The sequence below is a fragment of the Equus przewalskii genome, chromosome 14 (genome assembly GCF_037783145.1).
Source record: "Equus przewalskii isolate Varuska chromosome 14, EquPr2, whole genome shotgun sequence".
NCBI lineage: Eukaryota > Metazoa > Chordata > Mammalia > Perissodactyla > Equidae > Equus > Equus przewalskii.
In genome coordinates, this window is record NC_091844.1 from 23,348,421 (window position 1) to 23,362,328 (window position 13,908).

The following is a 13,908-nucleotide window of genomic DNA, read 5'->3' on the forward strand; positions in this document are numbered from 1 at the left end:
CAAAAACAGGTCCACAGATCAATGGAACAGAATTGAAAGCCCAGAGATAAAACCACACATCTATGGACAGCTAATCTTTGACAAAGGAGCTGAAGGCCTACAGTGGAGAAAAGAAAGTCTCTTCAACAAATGCTGCTGGGAAAACTGGACAGCCACATGTAAAATAATGAAAATTGACCTTTCTTTTTCACCATTCACAAAAATAAACTCAAAATGGATCAAAGACCTAAAGATTAGGCCTAAAACAATAAGTCTTCTAGAAGAGAATATAGGCAGTACACTCTTTGACATCAGTTTCAAAAGAATCTTTTCGGACACTATAACTCCTCAGATGAGGGAAACAATAGAAAGAATAAACAAATGGTACTTCATCAGACTAAAGAGCTTCTTCAAGGCAAGGGAAAACAGGATTGAAACAAAAAAATGCCCACTAATTGGGAAGAAATATTTACAAGCTACTTTTCCGACAAAGGATTAATCTCCATAATATACAAAGAACTCACACAGCTTAACAACAAAAAAACAAACAACTCAATCAAAATATGGGCAGAGGACATGAACAGACACTTCTCCAAAGAAGATATAAGTATGGCCAATAGACACATAAAAAGATGTTCATCATCACTAATCATCAGGGAAATGCAAATCAAAACTACACTAAGATATCACCTTACACCTGTTAGATTGGCAAAAACATACAAAACCAAGAGTGACAAATGTTGGAGAGGTTGTGGAGAAAAAGGAACCCTCATACACTGTTGGTGGGAATGGAAACTAGTGCAGCCACTATGGAAAACAGTATGGAGATTCCTCAAAAAGTTAAAAATAAAAATACCTTATGACCCAGCCATTCCACTACTGGGTTTCTATCCTAAGAACCTGAAATCAGCAATCCCAAGAGTCCCATGCACCCCTATGTTCACCACAGCATTATTTACAATAGCCAAGACATGGAACCAACCTAAATGCCCAGAAACTGATGACTGGATAAAGAAGATATGGTATATATACACAACGGAATACTACTCAGCCATAAAAAAAGGACCAAATTGTTCCATTCGCATCAACATGGATGGACCTTGAGGGTATCATGTTAAGCGAAATAAGCCAGACAGAGAAAGACGAACTCTATATGACTCCACTTATAGGTGGAAGTTAACATATAGACAAGGAGAACTGATCGGTGGTTACCAGGGAAAAGGGGGTGTGGGGGGAGGGCACAAATGGTGAAGTGGTGTACCCACAACATGACTAACAATAATGTACAACTGAAATCTCACAAGGTTGTAATCTATCATAATCTTAATAAAAAAAAAAGATATCACATGGTACCAGAAAGCCGAGTCTGTTTACCACTGATTTAAAATAAAGAAACTAAGGGCAGTTCTTTACCCAGGCACGATATAGATGCAGTCTACACCTAAGCTGCCCATGACATTTGTCCCTTTCATAATAAAGATGATCATCCAAATGATGAACTTTCCCTAAAATAGCCTGTGGGGTAGGAAGTTAACAGTGTACAGGGCTTCTACTTGTGTAGGACCTGGCCCCCTTAAACATAGTTGTTAGTTCCTTTAAAGATAAGTAGATTAGGCTCTGCCAAAATGTTGGATTCCTAATAAAAGAAATACATTATGTAGTTTATCCTACTATCAAAAGGCTCCAAGAGGGGTAAATCATTGTATACTATCTTGATGGCCCTCCATCCCCAATACATTTTTTTCAATGAAAGCATATAGCCCTCTGTGTACATCACCTGGATGCTTACATCAAATTCATTCAGAGCCGCAGCCAGCTCGCCGATGCCCGTGTGGCCTTTGGCTTCGTCAGTGGGCGAGGTAGCTTGAGCAGCATTGGAGATGCCAGCAATGGCCTCCTGGACTTGTTTGAACACATAGTCTCGGTTGGCTCTTGTGGCGGCAACATCGGGGTGGCGGAGAAATGCTTGGGAGGCCGTGTACAGCATTGTGGCATTCTTCTTCAGAGCCCCTCGGGCGGCTGCCATCTCATCCCGACAGTGAGGGTCCTTCAGCTCCTGTGTGTGCAAACCATGAAACCTGTCACATCCATGATGTTTGCCATGGAAGCGTTTGTAACAGAACTTAGAGTCACAGACTCTTACAATCACATTGAATTTTAGAAACTATCTACTCTCCCTTGTGCTCTCTCTAGCTGCCAGGACTTTGCATATACTGTTCCTTCTGTGTGAAATATCTGAACATCTCTCCTTCACCCTATCCTTTCACGTGGCATGACTTGATCCTCTGAGAACCCACTTTCCAACCAACTCTTCAAGCTATGTCTCTTTCTCTCCACTCCTACAGACCCCATTCCCTCCTATCATTAACCTTCATCATACTTTATTGTATTTCCTTATCTAAGTGTAAGTTTCCCTCCTATACTGTATGTCCAATGAGAGCAGGGAGCCCTGTCAACCTTGTTCAGTGGCTCTTTGATAATTAGCACCATGTCTGGCCCATAAAAAGGCATTCAGTAATATTGTGGAAAGAATGCAAAAACCAAGGCACCACAAGGTAAGTGGCTGGCATGGATCAGACATAGCTATCAGCAGACAGCAAACCCAAACTTCAGTCTTCTGATACTCTGCTTGTCTCCATTTTCAATTATAATTACAAACACAGGAAACAATTTCTGTTGATTTTTGATTAGTCCCTTATTGCCACTTCATCATCATTTTCAGAATAGGGTTCATTTTTCTAAAAAGTACCTTTAATGCCAGCTCAATCATTGAGTTTAGGGAATAAAAAATAATATGTCAAAGATGACTTGGTTTCCTAGTTTTGGATGTCAAAAATCGCCACTGGGGAGTCTCTATTTTCAGCTTTAAGAGTACTGTTAAGAAAATGTTCATATCATTTTTGGAAATGTTAAAGGCAGTGCTGCTTTCTAAGAGCCATGTAGGATTGCCAGCTGAGAATCTCCGGGAGAATATTTTTCCAGCTCAAAAGATCATTAAAAGATATTTGAACTACTGGGGTTCTATTCCTATTTGCTCATTTGGTACATGAAACATAGATGACCTGGAAACAGTGAATTACATCTTCTCTTTTGTGTCAAAATAATTCTGAGACTAGCACATTACATGTGCTATCTAAGATTATCAGGACAAATGGACAATAAGTAATAAACAAATGAACCATTTATACTCCTTTGCTTAAGTACTAACAGATTTATGCCAGCCAACACAATTTCTAAATTGGTATTATTTATTTTTAGCCCTAAGGATGAACACAGATAAATAGGTAACAAACACGTGAGTGTATTCTTTATGCTGGCTGATAATCCAGGCAGTGCAGTTAGAAGATTTCTCCCCACTAGTCACGAAGGGCCTTATTAACCTCCAGAATACGTGGACCAAAAACTCCATATTCTATTCTGGGGTATCTAGACTTAAAAAAAAAAATCATCTAAATATGTAAGTAGGAGATTTGGGGAGCTGGGGGACAGGGGTGGGAAAGTCTCTCCATAAAGATATGTGAGGAAATATTCTTCAATCACTTGAAAAAAAATTCCAAACAATCTAAATGTTGAATTATGAAGAACTGGTTAAGTAAACTACTGAAGCATTTACTTAATGGACTATGTGAATATCAAAACTCATTTCCAGAAAAGTAATAACACAGCTAATATTTATAAAATAAATAAGAGGGTAGACAATATGAACACTTTTATGCATAGTATAATTGTAAATATCTTAATGTATGAAGATAAATACCGAAAGCCAAAATAACAAAATATCAGCACCATTGTTTTGTGGGTAGTAGGGTGTTACGCGGCATTTTTTTTTTCTGTAAATTCTGCTTCTTTTTCTAAATTTTCTTGAAAGAGTCTGAACCAGCAATTAATTATAAACAAAATATTCATGAAATAAAAATAAATTATATTTTTGGGTCTTCTCATATAAATATCTCATGTATTCCCATGGATTTCAATACCAGCTACATGCCAATCACTTGTGTTTTGATCTCCAACCCACAACTCTCTTCTACTGGACATTCTACATGGATATCTTGTAAGCATCTCAAAATCAATGTCTCTAAATATGAAATCTTGATTTCTAACCCCAGCTGGCCTCTTTCCAGTATTCCGCATCTAAGTTCACCACCATCTACCCATTTGCTCACACCAAAACCTCAGAAGTAAACTGGTTGCTGTCATTCCATAACTTCACACATCCAATTAATTCACTGGCAGGTCCTGAGTGTTCTCTTTTCAAAACAAACTTTGACTCCTTATACTTTTCTCCATTTCCACTGCTACCACACTAATGGGGACCACCACTATCTCTCATCTAGATTACTTCAGGCCCCTCCCAACTACAACTAGTCTCTCCTCCTCCACTCTACTACCTTTTTTGCAACATAAATAGAATAATATTAAAACGTAAATCAGAGACATTGATATCAAACTTTGGACTGTTCAAATACTATCTATTGACTTTCAATAAAATGCAGACACTGCAAGACTGTGAATGTCCTGGCCCTGCCTTTCTTCCCAACCTCCCCGATGGTTCACTGAGATGGAAATTCACTGTTTCGGGTTTTTTCTCCAGTTGTTTAAACAAGCTAAGTGGCCTTGGGTCTCCCAGCTGTGCTTCAGAGTATCTTCGCTCTGACCCATATTACATTTTGGGCAACCACACGAGATTCCACTTGAACAAAGAATTCTGCTGATGACGAAATACTTAAAAATCATCAGATAAACTAAAATCATGCGTGTGTACCTGTCACACAAAGGATATTGGAAGCTCTTTAGGGGAAGGAGCTAGATATTGGTCAACTTTATAATATCAGCATCACTTCAGCCTAGCACAGATGAATACTCAACAAATGTTTGTTGACTGGAACCTTCCTGTCAGTCATAGCGAACCAAAGAAAAAGTCACTAAGAATTGCTCCAAATGTTGAAGAATTCTGGGAACAGTCCAGAGGACAGGTGAAAGGATTTTAACTGACTCCTCCACATTTGGAGAAGCTTTTTCTTGGGAAAATGAATAAGAACACACTCTTCGGGGGGTCAACCCGGTGGTGTAGTGGTTAACTTTGCGTTCTCTGCTTCGGCAGCCTGGGGTTAGTGGGTTCGGATCCCAGGTAAAGACCTATGCACTTCTTATCAAGCCATGCTGAGGTGGTGTCCCACATAAAAAATAGAGGAATATTCTATAGGTACAGATGTTAGCTCAGGGACAATCTTTCTCAAGCAAAAAGTGGAAGATTGGCAACAGGTGTTGGCTCAGGGCCAATCTTCCTCACCAAGAAAAAACACACACACACACACACTCTTTGAGAACAAAATTCTTATGGTACCTAACAAATAAACAGAGCTGGCTAACATGGAGGGTGCTGTCTCCAAACAAAGGAAGGCGGGAAGATTCCAGGTCAGCCACCTTCATGAAAGTGCCCCACACTCACCTGTGCTCTCCCTCCCCACCTTCATTTCTCTCTCTTTCTGCCCTTCTTCTAATTTTCTTTGAAGTGTCTTCCTCTTTTTCACAAACATTTCACTCTACATGCTGCTCATCTTGGGTGTGCATATGCATGGTGATGTCCACGGGGCTAGGACATAAAAAGCAAGGGCAAAGGCTGGTGCCCAGAGACTGATCACAGCACCAGACTACGGTTTAATTTTTTTTCTTTTTTACTAAAGGTTTGCCCTGAGCTAGTAGCTGTTGCCAATCTTCCTCTATTTTGTATGTGAGCTGCTGCCACAGTATAGCCACAGATAAGCAGTGTAGGTCCTCTCCTGGGAACTGAACCTGGGCCACCAAAGCAGACAGCACTGAACTTAACTGCTAGGACATGGAGGATGGCCCACAGTTTGATATTTTTCACTTGACTCAGGAGCTTTTCCTACAGTGGAGAAAACGTTAGTGTGGTGGGACTGGCCGGGTGGTTCCCACCAGTGAAGCAGGGGGCCTGTGATCTGTTTAAGTTTGCAGGGGCCAGAGAGTACCCCACGGCCCACAGTGGTATCAGACCTGGCCCAAATAGGAAGCAGCCTTTGTGATCACAGGTTCTTAGGCTATTTGGTAAGTTGACAGCCAGCAGAGGAAGCTGACCCATTGTTCAAGCCGACAAAGCTACCAGGTTACTTAAACTCATTCATTCTCCCCCCTAGCATTTCCCAAAACTTTCCCACCTGTTGTCTTCTTGCAGCTACATAATTAAGTTTCACCATTTCTTTCCCAAATTCTTTAAAGCGATTTGCAAGGTCTTGTTCATTTGTAGCATTTTTGACAGCTTCCAGGGCCTCCTCCACCTGAAATGATTTAAAAAAGAGTACATTTATAAGTGGATAGTTTTTAAATATTATTAACCATGTTAGAAATGGTAGTTTGTAAAATGAAATCAACACTAACATGTATTAACATGTAAATAAAATAGTAGGAAAAAAGTACCCCAAGAAACATTTATAATCAGAATAAATATTTGTTTAAGATTTACAGAATATTTTGCATATAAAAGATAATAATTGCTGAACACTTGTAGAAGATAATACCATATTGATTGTATTTTATTGATAGTTATGATTTTGACAAGGAATACAGACTTCTAATTTCAAGTAGAAATGTAAAGGAAAATATATTTAAGAAGAAAATATAGAATTTAAAAGCAAATTCTGGAAATCTCCAGAGGGGGAAGTAGTTCACAAAGAAATACTGGAGGAACTCCTTGGTTGCTGCAAGTTTGATACAGCCTGAACCTGCAACCAATCTTCATGGCAACATCTCTAAATCTGGGACTAAAGGGACTGTAAATTTAGACTGACTTTACACCTTGGCATCCAATAGAAAGAAGAGATATTGAGCCTTGAGAAGCAAGTGAATTCGAAGTTGTACTGCCCCATCACTGGGGTGGAGTCAGGGTGGACAAGATAACAGCAAGCAAGCCACCCTAAGGAAGCACAGTGCTTCCAAATTCCTGCAAACTGTCTCAATGAATGTCTCCAGAGTGGCCTTGGACTTGAGTTATGAATTTCACTAAGAATTCCTTCATAAACAATTTCAGGATTTGAGAGGTACTCCAGTCTCCTCCCCTCCAGAATGATTTTAACTCTAATATGGTATGAGATTTCCACAAGTGGTAACACTTTTAAGGTTATAACACCTGTGGACTCAATTAAAATTAAGATATTATGGTGAAGTAGTCCACTAAGTGACCGAGTCAGGTAGCATTTTTGTAGAAATAATTTTATCAGCAGACATAACCAAGAACACAGTCTTGAGTGAATACGGCACAAGACAGATGTGTGCTTGCAAAATCAAAGGCTCCTTAATATAAAGGGAGCCTCATAAAGAGGTCTCAACTAACACAGGCTTCTGAGAGAGGCAATAGAAAAAGAGAGAAAAGAACAAAGAATTAGGAAAGAGTAATGAGAAATGCAGAGAACTCATGGGCCTACTGCAGAATTCTCATCGGCTCTTGCAGTTTGGAGCAAATCAAAGGGCAATGTATAGACAGTTCACGGTGACAATATGGAAGAACAAATGACCACTGAGAAAAGCCACTGACTAACATAGCTCTGAGTTACAGAGAAACACCTTTGTTTAAGCTTGACACAATCACGAAGGTGGCTAATTCAACTTCCTTATCAAGTTTCACTGAGCAGAGGAAGACAATCATGTATATAAAACAGTGATAATGGATATCATAAACCTTTTACTCCATAGAAATGATAATATCATTCAATTTACTAAATAGCTAACTCATTTTTATTAAGGAAAAAGCTGTAACAAGCAAGGGAACTTATTTAGAATGGTGGTAATCTAGACTCCAAATAAAATTAAGTTTCCAGGGGCCAGCCCTGTGGCTTAGTGGCTAAGTTCATGCACTCCACTTTGGCAGCCTAGGTTCACAGGTTCAGATCCTGGGTGCGATCCTACGCAATTCATCAGCCATACTGAGAGGCAACCCACATATAAAATAGAGGAAGACTGGCACAGATGTTAGCTCAGGGTTAATCTTCCTGAAGGGACAAATGGGGAGTATTGACAACAGATGTTAGCTCAGGGCTAAACTTCCTCAGCAAAAAAAAAAAAAAAAAAAATTATTTCCCTGCTCATCTACTACGGAAATTCTGCATCTTTTTTTCTTCCTAATTGTAAAAATATAAAATGATGATTCAGCTTCTCAATGTTAATCTTTTCCAGTTCCTATCCAGGCTCTGATAATACACGAGGAAAAGAAAGAATTATAGTTGAAAAAGGGACTGTTGTGCATTAGGATACTTTTTAGGGCTTCAAATCAAATTACATTTTATGGTGGAATGGCCCATTTAAAGCATTTTCTTAGTTTAATGAGAATCTCATACCTCAAATCTTTAAAACAACAAATCAGTGATGTCTCACTTCTAATAGATTTATAATCATCTTACCATGGCTATCAACAGCATCACTGAGAAGACAGCTCTTGGCAGTTAATTTGCTCCTGCTATTTATTTGAGTTATAACTCTTTTCTCAGGATATAAAAACTGGTTCCAGGGAAGAGCAAAACAATTATCTCAGAGGGAGCTAAATGTTGGATTTGTTTTCTAATATATATATATATAAGACAGACCTCTTCCTGGTTGTTAATCAGACCAATTTGGAGTATTTATTTTGTTGTGTGATAGATAACTTATTTTTGCATTGGTTTTCTCTGAAAAATCTAGATGCCAGTTTGAATTTATGTTTCTATTTCAATGAAGTTCTTTTGAAAAGAAACACCAATGATGGGGTCTGTTTGTGTAAAGGTAGACTTAGTCATACTCAGAGTTTAATCTAGAAGGATCTGAGAGGTCACCTAGAGAAAAGTTCTCATACAGAAACATGGGTCAGAATTTGTCCAAGGCCCTGCAGAAATGGAGGAAAAGGGACCAAAGTCTGGATTATGGGTACTATACTGTTATTAGATAGACAGATGATGCAAGGGAGAGAGAGGGAGAGAGGAAGACAGAGAGACAATAGAATGTTGAAAGGACATGGAGAGGGAAGGGAAAAAAAGGAGAAGGGCAGTGACCAGGCACTTTTAAGAAGTCAAACCTAACATAGAAATTAAGTTTTTATTTTTGAACAGAGCCAATTATCTTTCATTCTTTCTGGGTGTCTGAGAAAAGGAAATTGACTCCTAAAGCCAAACAAATGCCTTAAAAGGCAGTTCTTATGCAGAAGAAGAGCCTGGGACACTTTTTACCCTACCCAGGCCCCACAGTGATGGATATAAGTCAGAAAGTGTGAGAAGGGCTATGGGGTCTAATTGGTCTGTGTTTCAACCCCAGCTCCGTCATTTGTTAACTCTGTGACCCAAGGCAAGACACTTAACCTTTCTGATCCTCACTGTCTTCACTGATAAAATAAAGGTGATGGCGTTTACCACTACACAAGGTTTTTGTAAAAATTAAAGGCAATAAGAAATGTAAAATATTAAAGACTTAGCATAGGGCCTGGCAAGAATTAGCAACTCCTTAAACAGACATACTGACCTGCTGCTTAATATCTTCTGAAGGGGAAGAATTTTTCCTAAATAATTTTGAAGAGGAAAGGCTTCATCTTAAATCTTGGAATGTCTGCAGATGACACGGGATCTGGGAGGGCTAAAGGAATGCTGCGGAGAGGACACAGGCAGCAGACTGCTGGCAATGGCTCTGAGAAGGAGAGCAGTAGGGCCCTCCAATAAGGGGGTGGTTTGGGAGACTGTAGGCCCTGCACTGGGGAATTGCTTCCAATAAGCTGAGGAAGGGAGCCCTTAGAGGCAGCTGTCCTCGCCTTCCCATTATCAATATCCGCAGGATCTCAGGCACTGTAGGCACCTGTTCTTCTCCCACAGCCAGGCTGGGCTCACGAACTGCATAGCAAGAGCTCTGTTCAGCCAGGTATTCCTGTCTTGAATATTGGTAGCCTGTGCAAAGGTACAGCTGAAAAAACTGAAAGTTCCAGAAAAGATATTAAAATTTCTTCCCTTATTGGTAGATTTAGATATTATTTTCAGAGCTTGTCACTTAAAACTCTTAACATCTTGGTCTTCTCATAGAGTTTGTTCAAAATCGCCCCTCCTCGACTCCTAAAGCAAGCCTGCCTGCAACTATGGGTCTACAGACGTGGCCAATTGTCCCAGACAGGGTCTTTAAATCAGTTTCTAATTGTCCTAGTTGAAAATGCACTTTTTTACTTCCATATAAAAACTATAGTCTGAGAATTCATTTTCTTCATTAAATTTTTATTAAGAACCTACTAGGAGCTGGACAGGTGTCTGGCGATAGGGATAGTGCTGAACTGAGGAGTCTGATCCCTCCCCTCTTGCACTGTGTAAGTGGCCTGGTTCCCCCAACAACATTTACTGCCCAAACAAGCACTATAAATCCTTGTTATTATAATCATTATTGCCATTTGGACAGTCTGACCTCATTCTAGGTCCCACTATTGGATACCCCATTGACTGGATGTTAAGTGACATTGATGAAACTATTTAACAAGTCATACATAACTCTCTGTAGGATCTGGTTTTACAGCTAAATTAAAAATATTATCTTGGAAATAGGAGGTGGCCAAGTGAATGAATGAATGAATATAAGATTCTACATCTAACTACTTTTGTTTAGTCATATACCCTGGTTGACCATTGGTATCTCAGCATTGTCATGCTGTATCTTTCTGCCTCTTAAAGATAAGCAGGACTTCTTCATTAAATGTTATGTTCCCTTGTTAACAAGTGAAGAAAATGATTTCATTGGAAAGCAAGAGAGATTAAACGCTACTGTCATTTATTCTTAAAGTGGCATGTTTTATAAGGCACAAATAATATAGCTCACAACATATTTCCAAAGTTATTTTCAGTTTATTCATTTATTCTTGAAGTTCTTTGCTTTACAAGGCACAAATAACTTGTGATTTATTTCCAAAGTTTTTTTTCTGTTTGTGCAAGAAAAATGACACTAGCCAGTGTCACTGAGTACTTATGATGTACCAGACATTGTTTTCAATGGTTTCTATATATCTAATTTAGTCCCCCAAATAGCTCTGTGAAGTCGATGGTTTTCTTATTTCTACTTTAACACAGGGAGAGACCGAGGTCAGAGGAGTTACCCAACATCGCTGGGAGGTCTCACAGCAAGTGAGTGCAGGAGCCTGGGTTTGAACCTGGTAGTTTACTCCGAAGCTCATACATTTAACTCCTGGGCTCTGCTGCCTTACTCTCCCAGAAAGGATGGGTTTACAAAGCTGATGGACTTTGGGTTGAAATTGTCTAGGATGATATTTTTGTCTGTTCCATGACTGCGCTAAGTGAGGCCAAAGGTGTTTAAGTATCAGTGGCACACAGGAAATATGATCAATGAAGGCCTCATAAACTCTAGTCCATATTCTCTTGGACTTATTAAATCAATCCTTTGTCATCTTGGGGGGCCACAGACAACAGTGGCAAGCATGAAATACAGGTGGGTAGACATTCATGTTGGGAGACACAATGTGTTAAAAAACCCCAGTAGCAACAACCACTGTTGGCCTACTTTGGTAGAGATAGCCAAAACCAAGATAGTAAGTTTGAGAACATCAGTATAGGGATGTATAACCAAGGTGATCATGTGAGCCAGGGATAAGAGACAGGTTGCATGGAACAAGTAGGATTCAAACAACACAGAAGACACTCTTTGATAATGCTTCATATTGATCTCAGACCAGCACGTAAGGAGACAAGAATATCTTCTCTGTTTTCCAATGGGGATGAATGTCAAGCAGAGTCTCAGCAGTTAGGATGATTTTGAATATTCTACACGTATGTAAATACAGTCATCTTTAGTTGGGCTGAGGCATGAACTTGATCACACAAGGTGAGTCGAGACAGTCCTTTCCCCTGAGTGATTCCAGGTCAACACCTCGCACTCCCAACTCTACCTTTTCTCTTTCTTTCTTATTTTCTGCTTGTGGGAACTTTCAAGGAGGGCTGAATATTGTTGATGTGTTGAAATACGGTCCTCAAGGGAGAGTTAAAACTTAAATACAAAGTGCATATTGTAATAAAGAGAAATGCCGCGATTCTTGAAGAAAATGAGATTTCTGAGAAAGCTAACAGACTGTGTAAATATGTATGTATCTGTGTTTGGGAGATTTTCTGTCTGAAGTGCTGGTATGTAGCCCTTATTAAAGTCAAGTTCACTGCTTTTCCGTCTAGAATACACACCAGCCTTCTTTGAATCTGGTTTATTTATATAAAGCTCTCTCTCTCATACAAAGCAGAAAGGCTCCAGGACCTCTCAGCAGCAAAAGAGAGAAATGCGCTTCAAGACCCTAAGACGAAGTCAAACACATACTGATTTAATGATAATCACCCTGCAGCGTCTGCAATAAGCATTACACGGTCACGAAAGGGCAATTTCTATCCAAAATGGCCCCTGTAGATGATCTATTGTACGTTAATGTGAAAATGACTTCCTACGTTGATTCAGAAGATGATTGATTTCTACTCTGAGTGCCAAGACAGGCCTGATGGATGATAGACAACCTCCTAGTCCATTTCTCCTGGACAGATGGTGGGCTGTGGCCTGACTTTGGATGGTCGTACAGGTGCTTCTTCACACCAACCCTGACGGGGTCAATTGAAGGCTTAGAGGTTCAGAAGAACAGCATGCTAAAAGTTTATTCATAATTTTTATTTGATAAATCTCTATTAAAATGGAGAAAATTGAGGTATAAAGGGAGAGGGGGAAAATACCTCTGTTTTCCTAAAGGCACTGTGATGTGAAAACAATTTTCTGACATCCTTTAACTCAGGAAACTCCTGTTGGTCTAGCGCTTCCTTAAAAGATGATCAGGAAGATAGGTCCCAGTAATGTTTATATGAGTCAATTGTCAGACAAGACAATTATCTTAATTCTGAGTTTCAGGCTTTCTTCACGATTGAATTGGTTGATTATAAAACATCTGTATTTGAGTCAAGTGTCAGGCAAGCAGCCTCTGACTCTGGCCATTTTCTCGGCTGTATTTTTTCATCGTTGTATAGCATATTTTCTGAAGAACTCACTTAATAATGTTTTCTTTAGAGTATTCATTAAGTATTCAAATGCCTTATCTGCCCATTTCCTTAAAATGGATTCCTGGCATTTCTAAAATTAAATACTGCCAGGGGCAAAAAGAACTTTGCATTTACCATGAAGCAAATTATGTGCTTTGACCACCTAACAGATGATGTATTAGCAACCACTGAAGGTTCACATTTGTGGTCTCAGTTTGGAACTGGGATTCAAGAAGACTTCAGGGTATACTGGTCTGCCTCCACATGTCTTCCCCAACCCTGCTTTTTAGAATCAATATAAAACCCCAACTGTACTCATTGTTGCATTTACCATACTCATTCTTCTAATTGTTCTCATTTTCACATAAGAAATATAGTTCTCCAGAGGAGCTGTGTCATCTTTGCATTTCCTCACTGGCCGTTTGATCAAATAGATGCTCAATAGTGCTCTGTACAGGTGGTCCTAAGGTAGGTGTGAGCGAGCCAAGCTTTTCACATCAGTTTATTCCTTCCTTGGTAGGGGTTACTCACATGCTCTGAAGTCAACCAGCAAATGGTTCCAGAATATAGGAATTGCCTAGTTTATTCAGCAAACTGAGAGCTGTGGTGTAAAATGGTTAATATGAGTGTTGGGAATCACGTTGTGAAAACAAACTCTTTTTCTTCTTTTTGATTTTGGACGTGTGTCCTCTCTGGAAAGTTTTCCTTTGTCAGTTGCGTGCACTGTAGTTCACTTTTTTGAACTCTTGGACTCGAATTAACGCGGTCAATGATTAGAGCAAAACTACTGTTAAATTGGAGGTTAATGCCTCTCCCCATCTTTTCTTCTAGTGACTTTTATGTTACTTGATGGTGAGCATGGGTTAAATGGAATCTTAACAGAATTCCTTTAAGTGTTATATTT

At 39.4% G+C, this 13,908-nt stretch overlaps 1 protein-coding gene across 9 annotated transcripts in view; it reads right to left on the reverse strand.

Annotated features, from left to right (window-relative positions):
• Positions 1–13,908, reverse strand: part of CTNNA2 (catenin alpha 2) — a 1,089,251-nt gene that overhangs the window by 709,369 nt on the left and 365,974 nt on the right. For all 9 annotated transcript variants that reach the window (XM_070573725.1, XM_070573723.1, XM_070573722.1 and 6 more), the window contains exons 5-6: positions 6,159–6,278; positions 1,769–2,035 (exon numbers count right to left, since the gene is read on the reverse strand). In XM_070573725.1, coding sequence (XP_070429826.1) covers positions 1,769–2,035; positions 6,159–6,278 — 387 coding nt within the window. The remainder of the gene's footprint in view (positions 1–1,768; positions 2,036–6,158; positions 6,279–13,908) is intronic.